This window comes from Periplaneta americana, chromosome 3 (assembly GCF_040183065.1).
Source record: "Periplaneta americana isolate PAMFEO1 chromosome 3, P.americana_PAMFEO1_priV1, whole genome shotgun sequence".
NCBI classification, from domain to species: domain Eukaryota; kingdom Metazoa; phylum Arthropoda; class Insecta; order Blattodea; family Blattidae; genus Periplaneta; species Periplaneta americana.
The window spans coordinates 27,994,826-28,019,777 of record NC_091119.1 but is presented as its reverse complement, the minus strand read 5'-3'; the positions used below and the strand labels follow the sequence as shown (position 1 = coordinate 28,019,777).

General features: G+C 36.4%; 1 protein-coding gene across 2 annotated transcripts in view; it reads left to right on the top strand.

The window, feature by feature from the left end:
* LOC138695882 (cytochrome P450 9e2-like) overlaps nt 1-24,224 on the top strand; it is a 42,630-nt gene extending 18,406 nt beyond the window's left edge. The window contains exons 2-8 of one of the 2 annotated variants that reach the window (XM_069820222.1): nt 8,737-9,140; nt 10,674-10,838; nt 12,831-13,036; nt 14,724-14,904; nt 18,887-19,108; nt 23,172-23,426; nt 23,720-24,224. In XM_069820222.1, the coding sequence (XP_069676323.1) occupies nt 8,747-9,140; nt 10,674-10,838; nt 12,831-13,036; nt 14,724-14,904; nt 18,887-19,108; nt 23,172-23,426; nt 23,720-23,895 (1,599 nt within the window). In that variant the 5' untranslated portion in view covers nt 8,737-8,746 and the 3' untranslated portion in view covers nt 23,896-24,224. The remainder of the gene's footprint in view (nt 1-8,736; nt 9,141-10,673; nt 10,839-12,830; nt 13,037-14,723; nt 14,905-18,886; nt 19,109-23,171; nt 23,427-23,719) is intronic. The other variant, XM_069820223.1, reaches the window with a different exon arrangement.
* The last annotated feature ends 728 nt before the right edge of the window (nt 24,225-24,952 follow it).

Here is a 24,952-nt window from a genome sequence, read left to right as displayed (position 1 = left end):
CCACATTCAGTATTCCCAACGTAACACACATAACAATTTCCCTCTTCTTACCGCTTAAGAGACATATTCATTTTACTGCTTTAAGCTTTTAACATATGATTTTTAGAGACGTTTAACATAGTAATAATTATAAATTGGAAACTTACCTCTGCAATTTCACCTAAATTGCACTGTTAATTATTGTTTTTAAATATTTGCAAAAATTAAGTAAACTCTACAACACCACAAAAGTTACTGCATTTGTAATGCAAGTAACATTAAGGAAGCCGTGAAAAAATCAACAAGATTCCAGATGCCGATGTTATTACTGCAATATGTTATATAAATAATATCGTTAAAATATTAAAATGAAAAATAAATCATTACATAACCTTACCGTTTGTTTTAAGTTCGCATTTATAGGCTGGGGGAAAAAAAGACAGACGTATATCACGGCCTGCTGGAATATAGTAAACACAGAAAACATTTTATAGCAACAATGTTGAAGATAGATATTTTAGTTTTTAAAAGTTGCCGTCATTGAACAGAAACCAAGATGGAGTTTTCATTGCAACTAATTAGAAATTCGTCTTTCAGGTATGTAATAAACGATCTTCGCACAAAATAATGTACGATACACGAGCGGTATGTTTGTTTTCATGTTCTCGGAAATTAAAAAAGCTCAACTACGTTTCGATTTTTCAGTCTTTTCCTCGAACATGAAAACATCAACATACCGCTCTTGTAACGCATATTACTATTATCTTCTGGTTTCGCTCTCCTAGTGCGATTTACACTCTCGATACTTACCCTTCTATTACCCGCACTTATTTCACTTCCTTGTTCAATAGAGAACAAATATGCAAATGCATGAACTTCCTTTCCCTAGTAATAAGCATCATCATCAGCAAACCATCTACTGCAGGTAAGCTCAAAATTGTAAAAGCGCCGATTACACGGATGATGCTGCACTGCATAACACACAAAGCGTAGGGACTGGGCTCCGCAACTACATTGCAGCACCGCCCGTGTCATGGCTCTCATACTCTTACAAATACGGATAATAAACTGCATTTGAAATAGGAAAGAATATACACTGTAATATTCAGTTATTACATTGTGTATTATATTTAATATAGTTATGATATATCATAGATAATGTTGTTTTCATATTCCACCATACATTGCGGTCTGTTCAACATGTGGATTCTTTTCTGCAAGTAATCGGAAATCTATTTCCAACGAATTTACTGCAATGCGCAGCTGATTAGAAGATGCTCCTCTGTTAATCGGAATCTATGTTTGGATTTAGCAACTTTCATTCTCTAAAATTATTCTTCGCACACGTATGTCGAGGCGAAGGTAGCTAACATAGTGGCAGAGAATAAGCTCATCTTGGGATATTTCGTTTTGTTAATTTGTTAATACTTCTACGCTTGTAAAGTCATATTCTCTGCATTTAGTTCTGAATTCTACGTTACTTTGTAAATCAATTAACTCGTCCTGGAACTGCACTCTCACGGACTGTATTAAATTTACTATAAAAGGATTAACAAAAAGATTAATATCACTTTCCATACGTCTAAGATCACTAAATCTATGTTCTGTGAATTCAGATTTGAGTTGTTCCAGTACAGAGATATAATTAACTATATTTTGTTCAGGTACCATACATCTCTTTACAAGTTCACCATCCGTGAAGAGTTTTAGTGCCTTAGCTAATTCCCAACACACTACATAACTTGCTCCTAAACATAGACTCTACAGTAAATTCTTCGACTCTCTTCAATGTTTGGTCTTTCATTAAGTGCTTTCAATTCTTGAAACTGTAGTGCCTCTGAAAAATTATTTCATCATAACATGTATTTCTGTTGGAATATAATAATAATAATAATAATAATAATAATAATAATAATAATAATAATAATAATAACAATAATAATAATAATAATAATAATAATAATAATTGTAATAAACCTAACAATAGTAATAACAATACTACTACTACTACTACTACTAATACTAATAATAGTAATAGACCTAACAATAGTAATAACAATACTACTACTACTACTACTACTACTAATAATAATAATAATAATAATAATAATAATAATAATAATAATAACGTTGGTATATGAATACATATTACTGAAAACAGCTTCCCTGTCACTTCGGCATGTTCTGGATGGCAGAGCGTATAATGTCGTTTTATGTTACTCAGTAGTATTCCTGACAGTACCTTACAACATAGTAAACACTTTTGCGAACGCAAAACAATTAATAGTCTTCCTCCCACACTGTACGGAATGATCGTTTGCTTACAGAAGGTTTTGACTGTGTCATTGTCCCGTACTGTTCGTGCGTTTACTAAGTACTTGAACTGCCTTCCGCAGTCATCCGTCGAGCTTCGAACGAGGAACAGCACGCTCTACATTGGAAGGTTGTGATTACAGAACGTAATCGGGAGTCAGAGAATGAGCATACCTGATCTACTGGAAGCTTAGTTTTTTCGCCTTCATAACAACTCCATTCACTTTACCAATTTATTAGGACTATAATATGAAATCAGCTTATAAATTCGATTTTGTGACTTGTATCTCAGTACTGTAATTGAATACGCTTTGATTCAGCCCGTGATGTGGATGGCAAAAACAAAGAATACCTACATCCGTTTGCTAAGTAAGAATCGTGGGGCCTTGGATAGTGTGAGAATCCGAAAGATGAAAGGGAGTTCTCGCCTATGCTATGTGACCTTCAAACTTAATCATCTCTGAAAGTAAACAATGAAACATAAAAAGCGTATGACATAATAATGTTTCTCAATGAATAATTGAGTAGGGCCAGTTCGGTGTCCAGACCTGCCTTGAATAATTAGTAACGTTTCGGACATGTTTATTGCGTCACGTATTACGTCACCCCTTTGTAGAATGAAGAGCTCTTGTTGTAATCGTTGATGACAGGTCATTTTCAACAAAAACATTTTAAAACAGTCTTACTGTTTAATCATCAGTTATCAGCGGCGTGTGATGACGACATTTTCTGAGAAGCAATTCCATGGAAACACTGTATGTAGGCAACACGCATCGAAGCTCAGTCGAGCAATGGCATACATACAGGCACTGCTTCCCTTCACGTCACGCTACCGCACGCCACTGTGACAGTTATGTTTACATCCATTAGTATGCATATTTACAATACTTGAGAAAGTCTTTGTTGAAACGAGAAGAGTACCAGATCCAGGCCCATATTTATCAATGGTGAAGACAGGGGCAGTTGCCCCGGAGCGGCAGAATATAGGGGGAGGCATTTTTTAACCGTAGGGCTTGCGAAGTATTCACGAATTTTGTTATGAAGGAGGAAAAAAAATACACTTTATAAATCTGTACTTAGTCAAAATTTGTATCATATAATTGTTTCCGAAAAAAAAAATAATGATACGATAGTCCAACATGCCCAAAAGGAATAGAAGAATACTTTTGCTATAACAAAGAACGATTACAAATTCATCTGTTATCATCTCTTCCTAAAATTATTATTGGAAGTAGAGCGACAAAGCCACCGGCGTGGCTCAGTCGGTTAAAACGCTTACTTGCCGGCCTGAATGTGCGCTCGGGTGCGGGTTCGATCTCCGCTTGGGCTGATTACCTGGTTGGGTTTTTCCGAGGTTTTCCCCAACCGTACGGTAAATGCCAGGTAATCTATGGCGAATCCTCAGCCTCATCTCGCCAAATTCCATCTTGCTATCACCAACCTCATCGACGCTAAATAACCTCGTAGTTCATAAAGCGCGTTAAATAATTAACTAAAAAGAACTAGAGCGACAAAATATATTATCTTGGATAAATATAGCCCTACCAGGAAAGCTAAATAAAATATTGGCCATTTAAGGAAATCGCAAATATTATCTAAAAGGTCTTTATTCGAATAAAAGTAATATAATACAATATGTACAGATGCGGAATTAAAATATGGAGCGAGTGTTGAAGGGAGTCCACCTGTATTTAGGCAACAATTTCGCACAACTGTCCACAAGTAGCATATATACAGGGGCTCTTGTTTACTGCACACGCGCAGTATGTTGTAAGCTAAACTTACACAATGTATGTATGTATGTATGTATGTATGTATGTATTTTTGTATGTATATATGCATGCATGCATCATGCATACATACATGTATGTATGTACAGTAATGGCAAAAAAACCGGACCGACCCTTGTAGCTGATTTCAGAGCCTTGTTCACTCCAGAGCACGACAGACTGGTAACTAAGACTTTCGTGGTTGGAATCCTGCCCAGAAAGGAAACTTTTTTTTTTTTTGTTCCTTATTCAAATTTATTCCCAATACTTTTCGATTGCAGCGATATTTTACTACTTAATTAACTTATTATTCCAGGAACATGAATTTTACTAGCAAACGTAATCTGGCCACGAACTGTTGCATAACTCCTCTCAGCATATTGACAGGTACTCTATGGCAACGACCTCGTCTCGTATACGTTGTTTTAGAGCTGGAATTGTTCTGGGTGGATTGCCCCCAAACGCGTTCGTTTTGAGGTGTTCCCATATGAAGAAATCACATGCCGTTAAATCAGGTGACCTAGGAGGCCAAGCGATATCCCCTTTCCAAGAAATGACGCGGCCCGGGAACAAAGCATTCACAGCATCCATCGAAATTCTTGCGGTGTGGCTTGTTGCTCCGTCCTGTTGAAACAATGTGTTGTGGTGTAAAAAAGTTCTGTATCATTTCAACATATCACACTGAATTAATAGTCACTGCATTTCCGGCCTCATTCTCAAAAAAGAATGGGCCGATTATTCCAGTTGATGAAACCGCGCACCATACCGTTACCTTTTGGCATGAAGAGGTTTCTAAATTAATAGCAGTTTGCAGTAACGATGAGCAATATTTAACAGAACATGATAGAGACAAACAACTTGGTTACTAGAAAACGCGGAGATAGTGACGTCACCGTCTAAGGAGTCATAAATTGTAAAGGAAGTAGGTAGAGAAGTGACGGTTATATTCATTCTCACCCTCTCCATATGAACAGTATAAGTCACTCCCATCAAGTCTTTCCGTTTTACTGTATTTTATTAATTTCAAATGTATAGAAATTCTAATCTATTGCTTATTATAGACCATAGATGGGCATCGTGCCTCACTTGAGAATTAGTGTCTCACTAACCTTCATAGAGCTTATCGCTCTGAGCGACATCATGCTCACAGTCCCCGTTCCTCGCTCACGTAGCTCCTAGGCGTGGGCAGGTTCTATATCAGTTTCATAAGCAATATCAGTGGTGACATAATGGCATTACAAAGCAGTGTGTACGCGTTAGAAAACGATTATTTCATGAGAAATGGGAGGAAGAGCTTTTTGCTGTTTAGAAGGGGAGAACATACGAAGTATGTTATGCTCGAAAATCCTATTAGGCATTAATAAATTTAATATACAACGACATTACTCCTTATGTCATAAAGAACATGCTGAATTAGAAGGTAAAACAAATTAAATGTTATTTTTCGTACTATTCCGAAGAAAATTTATGATCTTGCATAGTATACTAAATACGACATTATACCTTAAACACGGTGCATTAAAAGGTACGAGGAATTAAATGTTGTTTGTACGTATTATTTCCAAAACAAATTTATAAAAAAAATATCAAATGTGCGTAGAAAACGAAATATGATTTTCTGAAATTATTTTAGGTCGAGAACGTGCAAATCTATTAAGTAATCTTGAGAAACGCCAGAATATTCAAGAAAATAAACGTAGACAACGTGATGGAATATTATTGGCTAGTTACGCAATTTCTCGCCTGTGATTTAAATCAATTCAATGATGGAGAAATAGTAAAGAGGTTTATGATTAAAGCTGCCGAATTAATTTGCCAAATTGAATAAAAGTTTTCGAGTCTCTCACGTTAACCAAGCGCTTTCCTAATAGTTCGCCACTGACCGCCTTAGCGATTACGATAAGGTGACGCAGGTCACAGCAGTTTATATTTCCCATCCTACTCTGCAATCACCTCTCCTAGTAAACAAACTATTTCAAATCGAGTGCCTCACGTAACCGAAAATTGTGCCCATGTATGTTATAGACAGAAAAAGTAGTTAAGAAGAAAATATTACAACTTTCAGTCAGGCTCACACAACATTCTTTACCTAAAATTACTGTGATATTGCTTACTGATCTAAGCGGAGAGACTACAACGTGTTCATAATTTGTGCGTGCGTTTCGTCTGCAATATTCGCCGGGCTGATCACGTAACACCATCCCTCGAAATGTTGTCCTGGCTCCGTTTAGAAGATCCTAGGAAAATCCACTGTCTTTCCCTTCTCTTTCACATATTGCATTTCTCTACTCCTGTCTATCTTGCGTCTCGTTTTCAAAATTTATCCACCCATCATAACCTAGACACACGATCACAACACTCCTCAATATTATCCATTGCCTCCCACCGAACATCCTCATATTCATCTTCTATCAGTGTGGCTGTTCCTCGGCTTTGGAATTCCCTACCGAGTAAAGTCAGGGACTGTCAGATATCAAACCAATTTAAGGATAGACTAACCAAATATTTTTCTAACAATTCTTGTTAACAATAATAGCTGTTTCAGGTTTCTCAATGTTTAATGGTTATATATATATATATATATATATATATATATATATCACAGAATAAATATTTAAATTATCTCATTATTATTATTATTATTATTACTATTATTATTATTATTATTATTATTATTATCATCACTATTCCTTACCAATGTTTATTATTGTCACACTAACATTACTTATCCAACTTTCATTATTTACTTTCATGTTGTTTTATGGTCTAGATCAGGCCTGCACAAGGTTTGCGCTCTCCGAGCCGGCTCACAGCTCATGAGCGGAATGCATATATTAGCTGCGCTCTGTATAAGGGTGGACTGGAAGAAGGGGTGATCTCGTACAAAATATACACAAAAGGAAGTACTACTACCCGTGTTCATGAAATGAGTTCCCGTTCAGTGTTTGCAAAACTATCTCGGACTATTATTAATTAATAAAGAAATATTTATTTTACACAAGTAATAAAAATTCTATAGTTAATTAAATGTACAATATTTTTATTTGTCAGTACATCAAAACCAGGTTTTATGCTGTTGGCAGCTGAAAGGAACAGTAGCCTACTGATCATAATGAAACATCAGTTACAGATGTTCGATGTCTGCCTTTATTAAAGTTGATTATAGAAAGCAGTTGCTCACAAATATAAATGTTGAGCCAAACATAGCAATCTTTTTCACAGCCAGCCTGTGTAGTCGTGGTTATTATTGCTAATGTTTAGTCTTGTAAAACTCAACTAGGCTAGTAGTATTATTCAAACGATCTTTACCCTTAGGTCACATTGAAGATCAATAAGTTCGAGCTGTAAATCGTTACATGTTAAATGATATGTTCCGTCTTTTAGATTCTTCCATACTGTACTGTAGCAGTAGCTAAGCAACGTGAAATAGTTACTGAGAATAGGCCTTACACACTCTCCTCTACCTATTCAAGTCTATGTCATTCTGACGTATCCTCCTCTCCGTTTCGGCGAGCGGTAAACACCGCTCTCCCGCTCCGAAGGAGCGCGCGCGCTCGTTGAGCGCTGTTTGTGCAGGCCTGGTCTAGATATTAATGTAATAACTAGTCTTCGTGGAATTGCCACGAGGATCGCAAGGTTAACTGCGCACGCGGTATAGACTGTATGAGAAAGGGGCGTGCAAAGGATAGATTATGCCTCTGATGTAAACACTGAGCAGTATACTGCGGTTACAATAAAACCTGTATCCTGCATTCAAGAAATATAATGAATGGTCATTGAATTAGGAAAAGTCTAAACATGTAAATATACAATTATTTTATAGCGAAATATATTAACTCTTAAAATGTAATGTAAGATACTCACATCATTCTTGAATATGTGCATTGCAGTGAAGAGTTACGTACATTTTGAGCGACTGCAAAGTAACCTCCTCCGTTGGTCACTTAAACAGTTTTCATATTGGGAAACATACGTTCAACATCACACGTTGTAATACGTGCATATTTGAAGAACGGAAAGTCACTACTTTTTAGTACACCAACTTCAGACGTCTTGTCGTGATCTGATAGTACATCATTTATAATACGAAGTTGTGAATAGACAGAATTTTTAGTAATAATGTTTCTCGACTTACATTTCACTTTTTCCGAAATTAGTGAATTGTTATTTTTGATAACGGTTTGTGATACTTTATCCACTATATTAAAGGGTTCTGAGAGTTGTAGTTTAGACGATTCTAACAGGGTGATGCTTTTGGACACGATTTTAAAATTAGAATCAATTTGGACCGGTCACATCTCTTAACATGAACTGCTTATACTACAAAACCGGAAGGTCGCTCACTCCTCTATACTACCGTACGTCGGCAACCTGACTGCATGCTGCGTGTGGCAATTTAACGAAGTCTAGTAATAACTATGTAACCAATTATATTCAATTAGAATTAGAGTCTAGCTAGGCGGAAGAGAAGTCCTACTGGCCTTAGCTCTGCCATATTAAATAAATAAATAAATAAATAAATAAATAAATAAATAAATAATGATGATGATGATGATTATTATTATTATTAAAATATTCACTGATCATGCCACTTGTTAAAATAATTGTCAATGTTTGAAATAGTACAGTTCTTATAATTATACAAAATACTCTTTTTCTTTTTTTTTTTTTTCAGAGAAGAAGAAATGGATATCACGGAAATATTATGGTCGTACTCGGCATGGATTCTTGTCGTTCTTGGATTAATGACTGCATTATATTTTTATGGTACTCGAAACTTCGATTACTTTGAGAAAAGGAATGTGGCATTCCTTAAACCAACTGCATTCATCGGTACATTGGGACCCATGCTGTTCAGAAAACTGTCTTTCCCAGACTGTACTCTGCAACAGTACAACGAGTTGAAGGGACACGCATATGGCGGGATGTTCGAATTCAGCAATCCTATAGTAATGCTTAGAGATCCTGAGCTCATCAAAACCGTCACTGTGAAAGACTTCGACTACTTCACAGATCATCGGGCTATCATCACAGAAGACTCAGATCCCTTGTGGGGGAAAGGAATTTTCAATCTTCAGGGTTAGTATGCAATATTCTTCTGACACAACAGGTGCAATAAGGCAAGTCTATTCTTGTTTAACCATCGTTTCAAATTTTATTATGCTCTTTGTATTGTATTCAGTCTTGAGGTCAAGGAAGCATGGGGATTCAAACTCTAATTTTTATGTGTTTAATAGTGTGTAGGCGGACGACCTTGCCCTTTGCTGTGCTCTATAATCTTGAAAGTTGATGATTTAAGGGGTTAGGCACATCTTACAGCAGTAAAATTTTGGAAATACTCAACTTTTTTCCTCCATTACTGTGCCTTGTATAATAATGAGAAATTATATATGCAAAATATTGTCCCTCTGCCATTGGTTGAATAACAATAATATTTCCCTCCTCCTCTGCCGGCAATGTTTACATCTCCTGTCAGACATTATGCAACGAAGTATAGAGCGGCTTATGTTAATGTTTCCTGACTGAAAGCGCCGGACTACTCACTAAAGCAACTCTAACAGTCTCAACATTTTCAGGAGTACAAACAGTTTTTTCTTTACCTTTTCTTCTTTTTTTTTTCTTTGTTGGGAGGGAGGGAATTTCCCACGCACTACGACCTGAGATCTTTTGTACACACCTGGGATGAGTTGCGTGCCCAACGATCCTCTACGCTCACCGACCTAACCACTTGACCCCCTTAACGACCGGTCCCTACCGCCAACAGAGTCCATGTACCTCTCCAGCTTCGGCAACCCCCCCACCCAAAGGCTCCCTTAACGGTTCGGGGCGGAAGTCCTCCCCCGAGAAGGTCTGCCCCGGGTTCCATTGCAGAAGTTATCCATCATCACTTGAATACAATCCACAGAGGCCGTCGACAGAGCCAGCAGCTTCGGAGGGCCGCCTGTTAAGCGATCTGAAAACCAGAACAAGTAACGGGATGATGAATGAAAGGATGATATGGGAGGAAAGGAAGTGGCAAAGATGAATGGGGTTCCAATCGCCTGTTAAAGTTACCTGATATTCATCCATAGGAGTAAAGAAAAAAAAAACCGAAAAAACCTCACCCAGGTAAATCGTCCCGACCGGGGTTCGAACCCGGGCCAACTGGGTCCGGAGTTAAACTCGTTAACTCCTCAGCCACAACGGTGGACAGGTTTCCTGTTTAGTGCTGAGTCTGTTTCTTCTCAATTGCAAACCCAGGTTTTAATCGCATGTGAAAAGACATATAAGATTTGTCTTGGATGTTTAATAGCCAAAAGTTTACTGAAAAAGTCATCTGAGCAGTTCATATGTGAGCTTTGTTTATATTATATTGTTTTAGTGTAAGAAAGTTAGATTTTCAGTGTGGAGGTATTATGCCAATTGATTACTTCTAAGTGATTGACACTGACGTCAAAATAAACATCCTTGACTAGCATACATCGCGTGTAGCAACTAATATGATCACTTGCGAAACAGTGTGTGAGAACGAAGAATTTCCGAAAACTTTAAGTTGTAACATTTGAAACTTATTTGAGAACTAACGTCTAACTCATAAAACACTCTTTCATAATGTGTTTGTATTACTTTCAGGTCATCAATGGAAAGACATGAGATCCACGCTGAGTCCTGCCTTCACGTCCAGCAAGATGAAGATGATGTTTGTGCTGGTGACAGAATGTGGCAAGCAGCTTGTTGACTTCTTAGAGAACTGTTGCCTGGGTTACACTCCAGACAAAGTCTGCCAGATAGAGAAAGGCAAATAATGTTCTTTACTCTCTTTGTGTGTTGATTATCAGAAGAGTTGTTTTACACTAATGAATGGCTGTCATAGAGGGTGTTTCAAAAAGATTGTAAAAACTTAGTGGATACGAACAATATTGCATGCAACCAGTGGCAGCTCGTGAACTTGTGGATTGAGAGAGCTGCAGTAGATTTTGGTACATACAAATTTCACTTCTTGATAGCATTACTAATAAGTATAGGACAAAAATAAATGCACTACATATCGAAAAACCAAAAATTCCCGACTTAGTTGGGAGATGTCTGTGGCATCATTTGCTAATCGCTAAAAAAAAAACTAATACCATCGATTTCAGTCTGAATTTCAGATCGGCAGACACTCAACTTGCAATCTACCAGTGCATTCTGAATTGTCTTAGAATTACCTTTCAACAGTGGCATGTTCCAAATGATTTTTGAGAGGCTCATTTAGATTACTCGCGAACTGTAGCAATCCACGAAATACGCCAGGATTCTTCGAATCGTTTTTTCATCATGTCCCCTAAGGGGAAGTACATATTGGCCACAAAATTTGATACAATCAATATTTTTTTAAAAATAATTTCACGATTTCTTCTCACTTCTTGATTATGTTTGAGAATGTTTGTTGTTCGTTTCACTTAATTGCACAGCAATATTAGTTTTGCCTAACATAGCCAATGAAACAACATTTTTTCAGGTGAGACTGCGAAGATTCGTGCATTTTGCTTTTTAGGGGCAAATGTCCTAAATGTGTCACACCACTCCTAGTCCATGCGGCATCACCACCGAAGAGGAGGCAAGGAAAACAAAATACAGATTTTTTTTTTGTTCACATTCACGTAACCACAAATGCTTAGCGTAAATTTCACTGTTACACTTCCTTACATATATGAACTATTTCGGCTGGATGAAGCTTGAGTAAGATTTAAATCGGGTAACGGACGACCCTTTAATTTCACTTCATTACATCAATCTTCTCCACAAGGGAAAGTTAGAAAAATAAAATTAATATTCTGTAATTCACACACACTCATGCTTGCAAATTTGTACTGGTTAAGTTACGGTATTAAGACGTCACACCAAAGCAATACTCAGATTTACTGATGGTCAACAATTTTCTGAAACTGGAAAAGAAGTCTCTTCCGTATTTTACGTGCTATATCAAAAGGATTCTACTCGTGCAATCATTTTGAGTTAAGGCAAATATTAGGTTATGCTGGAGGCTGGATATATACGCAATAATAAGGCAAAAGAGAATATTAATTTCGTTATATTAACTCGATAAGATTCTACAACAATAAGTATGTGAAAAGAAAATAAAAATTTTGTTATTAAGTTTCAAGGGAATAGAGAATCCATTTGACGCAACATTACAATAGCGGTGTGGGAGTGGAGGAAAGATCTTCCCTTGTAGCCTGGCTCTGCAAGCCACTGCAGCGAAATATGGGTTTTAAACAGCGGCAGTTTCCCTCTGCTTCCCCTCACCTCTCTACCCCTCGACCAAGCAAGACACACTCTCTTACGAGCTGTCCCACCCTGCAGATCCCAGGACGACTTTGAATGCAATGTCAATTCCAATACCGTCGACGCGCAAAAAGATTATGCATAAGACAATAGTACATATTCCCGGCCAGATGAAATATAAATAAATTTACCAATAAAAGCTGTAACAATTCTTCTACAAATTAAAATAAATATTATTTTTATTTTCCTGTCAAAGCAGAGAGTGCTGCAGATCCGCAGCTCTTATGGACGAGCCGCCCCTGTATACAACTCAGATTCAAGTTCAGTTAAATCTGGTATAGGCTTATTTTGTTTTTACTGCAATTTCCACACAAATCTATAACGATGATGGGGCATTTTCTCGTCTCGGGTTGTCATAAAATTTTAAAACATAATGAGTAATACCGGTACATAAATATTTGTATAAGTTACCATATTATTACTACAATTTCATTGTCTGAAGTGTCATCATTTTTTGTACAGAAGGGGACAATCTGGTGGTTGAAATGAAGGACTTGTTCACGAGGTTCACAAATGACGTAATTGCCACTACTGCGTTTGGAGTTACTGTGGATTCACTGAAGAAGCCGTCAAATGACTTTTACTTGTTGGGGAAAGAAGCCGCTAATTTTAGTGGTACTCGTGCACTTGTCTGGTTTGGCTATGGCCTTAGCCCTAAAATGATGAAGGTGAGTGTGAATATCAACCAGCAACATACAGGATTTTAAGAAATCCTTGCCCTTGTTCGTGTAAGAAATTGAAGGGCTCAGAGCCATAGCGGGCCAAGCGCCATTTATTAAAAACGGAGAAAGTTAAGTGAATACCATAGTTTAATGAACCTTGAGATACCATTTACTTTTAATGTGTATACTTTGTATTACTTGCTATATGTTTCCATTGAATTTGGTAATAACTTCACTTTAACCTTGTTTTAGTAAATGGCGCTTGGTCCACTATGGTTCTGAACCCTTCAATTAACTATAGTCGTTCTACCTCAACCCTATATTACACTATCAAATTTCTGTGTCGCAGAGGTTTCATAGATATACTTATAGACTTACTTACTGGCTTTTAAGAAACCCGGAGGTTCATTGCCGCCCTCACATAAGCCCGCCAATGATCCCTATCCTGAGCAAGATTAATCCAGTCTCTATCATCATATCCCACCTCCCTCAAATCAATTTTATTATTATCTTCCCATCTACGTCTCGGCCTCTCCAAAGGTCTTCTTCCCTCCGGTCTCCCAACTAACACTCTATACCTGCATCTATGGATTCGCCCATACGTGCTACAGTATATGCCCTGCCCATCTCAAACGTCTGAATTTAATGTTCCTAATTATGTTAGGTGAAGAATAGAATGCGTGCAACTCTGCATTGTGTAACTTTCTCCATTCTCCTGTAACTTCATCCCGCTTAGCCCCAAATATTTTCCTAAGAACCTTAGTCTCAAACACCCTTAATCTCTGTTCCTCTCTCATAGTGAGAGTCCAAGTTTCACAGCCATACAGAACAACCGGTAATATAACTGTTTTGTAAATTCTAACTTTCAGATTTTTTGACAGCAGATTAGATGACAAAAGCTTCTCAACCGAATAATAACAGGCATTTCCCATATTTATTCCGCGTTTAATTTCCTCCCGAGTGTTATTTATATTTGTTAATTACTGTTGCTCCAAGATATTTGATAAATATATACGATGAAATCTTTTACAGTGCAATATAGCATCTTTGATCACATCTGGCTGTGACGAAAGTTATGGTCATCATCATACCTTTGATAAAATCTGTGACTAAGAAGAAATAAAATGGCGGACATTAAGTACACATGCTTTGTAAAAAACCACAAAACTTTTAATATCGTATTAAGAGTCACATGAAGTGTTTCGTCATCCATTCTTAATTACTTAGCATAGGATTTTACTTCTTCACACTGAAGTTCTCTGAACAAAGTTTGATGGATTTCTTTTGTATCTTTTCTTCCTGTCCAATCTCTAACCCAGATACGTTTTTTTTTATTTGTTCTTTAGTATTAATGCAATAACCATTACTGCACTTACAGGTGCAACATACATAGAACTGTCGTGGATTGATTATTAAAACTGTGATGAAAGATATGATAAAAGCTACTTTGAATTCAATACATGATCTTGGTTCGATTCCCAGTCGGGACAAGTTACCTGGTTGAGGTATTTTGCGGGGTTTTCCCTCAACCCAATATGAGCAAATGCTGGGTAACTTTCGGTGTTGGACCCCGGACTCATTTCACCGGAATTATCACCTTCATCTCATTCAGATGGTAAATAACCTAAGATGTTGATAAAGCGTCGTAAAATAACCTACTAAAAAAATAAATACATGATCTTGCCTTTCACAGATGTTACGCATCCCACTTATACCGAATGCAGTGACCAGTTTCTTCAGATCACTGATAATGGACACCATGTCTACACGAGAGCGAGAAGGAATTATACGGCCTGATTTAATTCAACTGTTGATGCAAGCCAAGAAGGGAACCCTGCAAGATGACAAATCTCCAGATAATAATGACAAGGCCGGTAAGCTGTACCTTATAACTATGCTTCGAGACTTCGGACCCAATTGAGCAGTTCAGTGGGAAATCCGCATAACGGCGTACTGAGTATAGTGGTAAAGCGTACAGTGGGTGGGGGTACTGTAGAATGAATGTCAACAAATACGCAAAGCAAGAAAAACGCTCTGGATTTGAAGGTTCTGACGAATAATTTGGTTTTCATACAAACCTATTTTCAAACTGTGTCTGAAACTATTACACTGTTAGAAAAGTCAGAGCAAGTGATGCCGGAAGCCCTCAAATTAGTTGAGGAAATAACACAGAGAACTAATGAGACATTAAGTGCACCGGTTACAAAAGAAAATAATTAAAATATGTCTTCATAAACCTATTGATTTTCCATCTCAAAATTTGTTTCTAGACTTTAATGTACTTAACGTAAGACAAATTTATTATATTGTATTAATAAAATTGATACATAAAAATCGAAATAATTTTGAATTGTATTCTCATAGTTATGAAACAAAAGGTATGAATTCTTTAAGATTGTTTGAGCCAAAATGCAACACTGTTACAGTATTTAATCATAGTAGTAATTTAGGCCCAAGAATATATAACAAATTTATATTTAAATATCCTAATCTTGTCAATTCTAATAGTTCTAGTATTAAATTTAAAAAGTTATGTATGGATTTTATAAAAATTGAAAAATTGTAAATTTATGTACTATAATTGCAAATTGTATTGTATAATTATTAATTATAATTGTATTGTATAATTATTAATTTCAATTCAGGAATCCGTCCCTGAGCACGAGTTCTACTCTTTCAGGGGCGAGCTAAAGTTTCTCTGTATATTTTATATTTTATGTTACGATTATTGGCAAAATAATAAATAAATAAATACTGAACGTGTAAAACGTAAGTGGAAAAATAACGGATATTGAACATTGTTTAACATAAACAGCAAATTAATGGACATAAAGTCACCCGAGAATAAAGGATTGTCGCTTAGAGACTGAAATTATGTTAGGTTTTTTTTCGTTTTGCTCCTATCACGTCATGCAGCTTTTCACAGTACAAACTATGTTTGGCAGATAAGCGAAAAAGATTTACGTTTGAGACACTGAAAATGTATCTTGTAGTACATTGCAATTCGGTATTGAAACTGCACTTCCAAAAGACGGCCAATAGGATAAATGAAGAAATTAAAATTGCTACATGTTTATTTCAACCAATAACACTGTATAATTGAACACAAATGCTTATAAAAGTCAGGAGAATAAATGTTTTTCACATTCTTTTGACATTGTCATTGTGTAATGCATATTTAGTTTCAGAATGTACATACGTGTTTCCCCATACTACCGTACTCTACTCTAAATAGCAACATACCTGCAGCGAGTAAACAATCTATAGTACATGCACAGTAAACATATTGTATCGGGTTCCAAGTCTCGAAGCCTGCAGTTATAGGGAAGAGTCGGGTAGTATCGGACATCGGGTAATATCGGACAGTGCGTTTCTTTCATCTACCACCATATGGTAGCACCTGAATGACATGGTTACGTTTCTCTATGCGACATCACAGAAACGTAACCATGTCAATCAGGTACTATCATCGTGTGGTAGATGAAAGAAACTCACTGTCCGATATTACCCGATGTCCGATACTACCCGACTCTCCCCTAACTCATTATATGTTCACGCATGATATCCCAGATGGCATTTGTGAATCCGATGCTGACAGGTGAACGTGATAACCCCCAGGAGCCCAGATTCCTAGCCTTTCTTGATCAGCCCCTCAGGTCCCGTCCGCACACGAGTAGTATAATAAGCCCCTGTGGCCGGGAGCCCCAAGCCCCTTCCTAAATAAGCATTACTACTCCCTGTCTATGTTTAGTATTGAAGATGATAGAGAAATAAGGTGGTGGAATGATAGAGGGAAACGGGAGTAACCCGAAAAAACATCTGAAATGTCTGCTTTGTCCATCACAAATTCCATCACGATCTGGCCGCGTATCGAACCCGCGCCTTCCACTTGAACCACAGACACGGCTTTGCCCATGCTCATAAATGTTTGGTATTCTGCATTACAACAAAGTGAGTTTGGTGTAATAGAACTAAGTATCAAAATAATATTCTTCCAAGTAGATGTTCTCTTTGGGTATCGATCTTTCTGCTGAAGTCATACAAATATTTTTATTTGTCTCTAAGCAACCAGTTGTGACCGTTCTATTGGGGCCTCTTGCGAACTAAATTCGGTAGAGTTTTAGCTAGTGGAAGGGGGTAGTGTTTACTGAACGAAGTCAAGGCCCTATGCTTTACAGATTATCCTGATACAAATACATTATCCGAACCTTAGTAATGAGTAAAGCCCGGATGTTTATGCATTTATAACACTTAAAATAGGCACGCAAAAAAGGTAATAAAAACGTAAAAATGAGGCTCAATAAATTTTGAAAAAGGCATAATATATTTTAGCAATAAATGTAAATTATATCAACATAGCTTACATTTTTACTTCGTAGTTGACACATACTGACTTATAAAATAGTACTCTTTTTTCGTGATTAACTGTCTCTTCACAAACCTTACATACCAAAACTGTCCTAACAGTTGAAAACACATGGGAACAAAATTCACTAACGTAAGCATGAAGTTTACTTTTCAAAGGTTTGCTGAATTTAGGCATTCTAGCTAACCGATCTTATACCTTCTGTCACCTGACAATAACTGACTGTTCCTCACTCAAATTTCTTTCTCCTACAATAATAAACACGTGTAGCACAAAATTATAACAGTAAGATTTGAAAATATGAAAAGCAAACAATTGAAAATGCTACGTGACAATTTCTATGAGAACGGGCTTAATATTTAAAATTATAAAGTTGATTATTAGTATTGTGAAGACATGACAAATTTTTGTCGATCATTATTCACATTACATCAATAGTATTAAAGCACGATTATTAGCAGATTAAGCACCGAAATAAATTACAGTGAAACCTCTCATTTACGGACATCGAAGGCACGTAACAATCTTTCCGCATCTGGGAGGTGTCCTTTATTGTGAGGGAGGCTTCCCAATCTAAAAGCAATTTATAACATGCATTATATATCCCTTCATATGCGGAGAGAAAGAGAAAGGCAGAAAATAGGAAAGAATGGAAAATGCTGGGTTTGCAGCACTATGAACGAATGAATGAATATATCCCTTCTCGATTTAAATAAAATTTTATGACTTTGTTTATCCATTCGCTTCCAGCTAACAAGTTTTATAATAGCCTGCTGGGCTAGTGATAGCCTGCGAGACCCTTGTCTTCTTTCATGTTAAGGAATTTCACCCGCTTCCAACTAACGGTACTGTCTTCTTTCATGTTAAGGAATTTCTGCACAGTCCTCAAAAGTAAATTTTCCATTTTTGTAACACATTAGATCTTGAGATCCAAGTTCTGTCCGTAGTCAGGAGGTAAAGCAAACTTTAGAACTGTCAACCAGCGCCCGTGCCTGTGTCTGAGAGTGTCCGTAAACAAAGTTGAATTTATCATTATTTCTATATTTTTGAGTTGGGACATAAAATATGAAGAGTGTCCGTATCTTGGGGGTGTCCGTAAGGAGAGGTTTCACTGTACTTTTATTTACTAATGTTAGTAAAGTGTTTCATTGTTTCATATATTTAAATTTCGTATGCATTACATTACAATAAATTATAAAATTGTAAGTAAACAAGAGATATTGCTTTAAAATGACAAAAAAGGCATTATTGAATTCGTGAGAAACACCTTAAAAATGCAAAATAGGTAGAATAAAAATGACTCCATCACTTTGATTTATCCCAAATCACATTCATGTCTATGAAAATAATGATTTACTTCCACCCAGTAAAAAAGGCATTTTACAAAATATTCGGGCTCTAGTAATGAGTATAACTTTTAAGAAAGCCATTACTTATTTTGTAAAAAATAATATGCTTCCATAACAAATTTTAAAATTCTATTTCCACAGTTCTTACAGACGATGATATCGCAGCACAAGCATTCCTTTTTTTTCTTGGAGGATTCGACACAACATCCACACTTTTATGTTTTGCATCCCATCAGTTGGCAGTGCATCCAGAAATTCAAGAAAAACTTCTTAAGGAAATTGACTCAACTTTGAAGGAATGTGGGGGCAGCATCACGTATGAAGCACTCAACAGTATGAAGTATTTAGACATGGTTCTATCAGGTGAGTATGACGCTTGCAGAAGAACTGCTCAACCCCACAATATCCATTCTATACGAGCGTTAGAACGCCGCTAACAAGCTAGGTCATGAAAGGACTGCGGCCCAAGGTACTGAAACGCCTTAAGTTACGAGCGCACGGACCACTGTGTTGTGTAGATCGAAGGGAATGGGAGATTGAGAGTGCAGTTACTCCTTGCCTCAACATGTAAACATTCAGTCACAGCAGGACACAAAATGAATGTTCACGTTTACAAAGATAATATACAGGGTGTTTCCGAGGTGGTGTTACAAACTTCCAGGGATGATGGCGAAGGGCACATGTATCAATTTGGGATAAGGAACCATGGTCCGGAAATGACTGAGTCGAAAGTTATAAGCAAACATTGTTGTGTGGAAATGGAATTGTAATTTGGCACCACGTGCCCTCCTTCCCTAAACTTTTGGAACAGTCGTGGAAAAATGGTATGGGCCGGATGTCTCCTACGTGGGTACTTGCTGCCCGATACAATCTGTGAGCTTGTCTAGTGTTCCCATTGGCTCATCCGTATTCGAAAATCAAGTCTGCTTATTCCGCTCTCGTGCACTCCTCCATTTCACTAGGACTGATCGACTGGACACTGCAACTTGTACACTTGGACACTTGCATGAGCCTATGGGAACAGTAGACAAGCTCACAGATTGTATCGGGCAGCAAGTACCCACGTAGGAGACATCCGGCCCATACCATTTTTCCACGACTGTTCCAAAAATTAAGGGAAGGAGGGCACGTGGTCCCAAATTACAATTTCATTTCCACACAACAATTTTTGCTTATAACTTTCGACTCAGTCATTTCCGGACATGGTTCCTGACCTCAAATTGATACATGTGCCCTTCGCCATCATCCCTGAAAGTTTGTGACACCACCTCGGAAACAACCTGTATACATTGCATTTCTAATACAAAAAATAATTTCCTTACATTACTTACTTAACTGGCTTTTAAGGAACCCGGAGGTTCATTGCCGCCCTCATATAAGTCTGCCATTAGTCCCTATCCTGAGCAGGATTAATCCATTCAGTATCATCATATCCCACCTCCCTCAAATCCATTTTAATATTATCTTCCCATCTACGTCTCGACCTCCCTAAAGGTCCTTACATTACATGTTCAATTTATATTGTACTGTACAAGTTTTAACAATATAAAATAATCATTTGTGTGTGAGTAGAAAAGAAAAAAAATATACATTACTTACATAAAATACATTTCTTCACAATTCAACGCACCGAATTACAAGGTACATTCGCCACGTATCAAAAGAAAAGTATCTCCTACTTTCACTCAAAATAACTTTTTTCAAGAAACATTTTGAAATATCGTTGAAAGGGATGTTGGCATTAGACACTGGCAAATCAGACAAGACTCACGCCCGTAACTGCCTGCCGTCAGGCTTGGCTTCCTGTGCAGCTGCAGAGCAAGTTAAAATTTAAGACTGGCCCTTTCAGCCCTGGTTTTATAAGCCCAGTCCAGGCGGGATCCTAGAAAACCTGCCTGTGTGCTCATATTGTAGAGTGACTTGCATTCATGGAAGCCAGTCTACCCTGGTTAAGATGAAACAGTATTAGGTTGAAATCTAAGTTCATCGGCTATTTAGTCACTTCAAAAAATCTACGGCAGAAAATTCTTGATTAAAGAAACATAGTTTTACAATTTATTGAACTATAGAATATCATAAAATAATATAAATAATATATATTTCATTTTTGTGCATAGTGTGTCTAACTCAAGAAATAACGGCAGATAATTCTTGATTAAAGAAACACAGTTTAACAATTTATTGCACTACAGAATTTCATAAAATATGATACATTTCATATTCTTGCAAAGTGTATCTGACTCAACAAAATAGTATTTCGTAACTTGTGACTAGTTAAAAAAAATAGGAGAGGAGAGGAGAGGAGAGGAGAGGAGAGGAGAGGAGAGGAGAGGAGAGGAGAGGAGAGGAGAGGAGAGGAGAGGAGGAAATATGTTGAAAGAACGTTGATAATAATGAATAGTAACAACTATTATATGGAAATATTCCAATTTAACTTTATCCTTATCAACAATTAAAAGCCTCATGAAGATCTGTAAAGTGTAAAAAAATGTTTTTCATTCTTCGGAATATTTATTTGTTATTTAACTTCTGTGGGACAGATTTCTTTTTATTTATGAAGCTGAAAGTTTGAGGGGTTTGTATTAAATTTATATTACTATGATGAAAAGAAAAATGTAAGTAATTTATAATAACGGTTGGCATTTAATGGATGTTATGCTGACGAGAAATAGTTTTCTTTGTATTTATATTAACGGTACGTTTCAGAAGACGACAAATTAACTTTTCAGTAGTTTGTCTATATCTGTAGGCTTCTTTTCAGGTTTGAATGACTTGGTTGATATTAATCATGCATCTGAAAGCAGCACAGTCCGGCGCAGGTCGGCGAAACGCAACAGTCCTTTCGGGTCACTATTAGGACTGTTTGGGAGTCACGTGCAACAACAATGCCTAGAGGCATATTTGATAAAAACACAAAATGGCTGCCTTATATCAAATGGAAAACGCAACAATGTACTCGTAAATTTTGCGTTCTTCATTTTTTTCTAGATCTTCAATTTAACATTTTCTGTGAAGAAACAAATTTTTAATGTTTTTACGTAATAGACATCGCTATTAAAGTTTAGGTTAAAGTTTTGTACCGGTATTATAGAAGTTATAAATTGCAGCAGATAAAAATTTTTTACCATAAGTGATTATTAATATAAAATTGATTTAGTTTGTACTAAATATTTCAAAGTGCTCCGTGTTTTTTTTTGGCGTTCAGTGTATTTTGAGAGCCTGCACTGTTAATTCCAGAGTTCCAGGATCAAGGATTTTTCTCTGCACTATAGTCTTTCTGCCATTTATTATAAGTAGTTTGGGTTAATCACAATTAAACACCTTATAGTTCAAGTGAATATTTTGATTTAAGAAATGTCACAGTTATTTTGAAATTCCAAAATTAAGGACATTAACTCATCTGTAACATCCGTGCAAAATGTGTGTAACATCCGTGACATGGAAGATACAGCTATAAAATATTTACCGATTATGTTTTTGTGAACTAATTGGATGACATGAGATTTGCATAGCTTTCACATGGACATTATGAGAATGATTCTCTTTTTGCTTGGGGTAGAGATATGTGCTTCACACTTTTTGTCAATAAGATGTGAAGTGAGTTCACAAATCTTGTAACATCCGTGACGGAACCTTTGCTTTATTTTCTGCAATAATAATAAATTTTATTGAAACAACTTTTTCTTCTGTAAAATGATACTGATCTTCTAAATTGGTTCTAATAATAAAAGTTGATAAAAGTCATTTCATATTCAATATGTGTATATAGATGTGAGTATAGATGATCTGACATGTTTACCAAAGAGGCAAGGAAACAATGGTCGAGGACAGCAAAGAACAGAGTTTTGTGGAAAGAACTAGGGAAGGTCATCGTAAATAGATAACGTAATCAGTGTTAAGATATTGTAAATAGTAAAGTCAGTATTAGTGAAAGTGTGAGATAAGTTTTGTAAATAGTAAAGTCAGTGTTGAGAAAGTGTCAGTTAAATAGTGTAAATAGCAATCAGGGTTTGTCAAAGTGCTGGTGTTGGTATTATGTATAGAGTGCAAAAAATGAAAAAAGAACAGAGTGCTGCGACTAATTAAAGTTTAACAGGGTTATTAACCATGTCACAACAGTAGTATACACGACAAGCTCGCCTGGATTGGTTCACCAAGCGAGTACACTTGAGCCATCCCTGTTGAGGGGGTTCTAACCCCAACACAGGAGGCCTGTGCCCAACATGGGACATCATGGCTATTATTCATTCATTCATGTGTTTTAAAATAGTAAAAATGTAACATCCGTGACAACTGGATTGGCTGTAAATCATTATTATTCTTATTGAATCATCTTCTTCAAAAACCACAATTTTAGTTCTCTTTCATGAAGTATGAAGTCTCTACTTCTGCACTCTAAATTGTCAATGTTAAATTCTTTTCACAGAGACTATGAGACTGTATCCTCCTGGAGTGGGAATGGATCGAAGCTGTGTGAAACCTTACACCCTCCCTGCTGATCCCCCACTTGAAATCAAAGCTGGGGACGGTATCTGGATTCCAGTGTACGGACTTCATCGCGATCCTGAGTACTTCCCGGATCCTGAACGATTTGACCCTGAAAGATTTAGCGATGAGAATAAACACAACATTAAGCCGTTCACATACTTTCCGTTTGGGTCAGGTCCACGTATTTGCATTGGTAAGTTGTTTTCATGAACATTTTAAGGTACTTAAAAATACTGAATCCGTGGTATATCAGCTATAAGAGAGCCTAGGCCAACCAAGCGTGCGTGTAACTTTCAATGAGCCTCAGATACATGAAACTGGTACCAATATTTTGATAAACATTGTTCCTAAACATATTGAATTTCTACATGGACATGGATCTGAAATAAGCAACATCTTTAATTGTTTTTTTACATGGACTCTTTTGGCTGACTTGTAATTTATTTCTTATTTCTATGTACTTAATGTTTAATATCAATGTTACAGGTAGCAGGTTTGCATTGATGGAAACGAAAATTGCAATGGTACACATCCTTTCTCGCTTCAGCTTCAAAGTAGTGTCCAAGACACCCATACCAATAGAGATCACCAAGAAGGGTTTCAACATGACAGTTGATGGAGGATTCTGGTTGGGACTTGAACGGAGAGCTACAAACAATTAACTGAACAGTGTATGGAATCTATGCACAATCAATCAATGAAGATTTTTTTCAATGTTTTTATATTATTTCTTATGTGTGAGTGTCGCGTTAAACATTTCAGAGGTTGAAGAACGGCTATTGCACCAGGGATTCTTCTTCAGCCTACAAAATAAAATCAATTTAACATCTGTTAATATTTCAATGTACAGTGCTTTGTGAAGTCCAATATGTAAGGCTAGAGTATGTCTTCTGGTCACAACTTGATTTCAACAGTTCAAATTAAAATTGTGTCATTATAATAATCATTAAGTTACACACAATCTATACTAATAATAAATCTGTAGCCGAAATTTTTCTGGTAATTTTCGATTTTCCAAAAATAATTGGTCCTAACATATATAATTAACCGCCCTGAAACCGAAAATCGATTTTTTGAAATTTTTGTTTGTATGTCTGTCTGTCTGGATGTTTGTTACCTTTTCACGCGATAATGGCTGAACCGATTTATATGAAAATTGGAATATAAATTAACTTCGTTATAACTTAGAATTTAGGCTATATGGCATTCAAAATATTTTATTTGAAAGGGGAGTTATAAGTGGGCTTGAATTAAATAAATCGAAATATCTCCCTTATTATTAATTTTCATGAAACATAATATATAACAAAAGGTTCTTTACAAGTAATTTCCGATAAGTTTTATTCTATGCAAAATTTTTATAGGACTGATATTTAATGATATAAATGAGTTTGAAAATTACAATAACAACACCATCTAAGGCGGTGTAATGAAATAAAAAACAAATGACTTCGTCTATAAGGGGGCTTGGACAACAACAATCGAAAGCTATGAAACATACGGTAGCCTACAGAGAATGTTTCTGTGTTTGTATGAAGTAATATCGGAAGCCAAATTAACCGATTTGTATAATTAATTATTAATTCACCATTGGAAAGTGTAGTTTCTCTAGATGGACATAATGCTATAATGTTATTACAGTAACTTCTGAGTGAATCGAGGACATGTAAGATTAAAATAACTTCTTATGCACAGAAAACTTGATAGGCATTTTTTCCT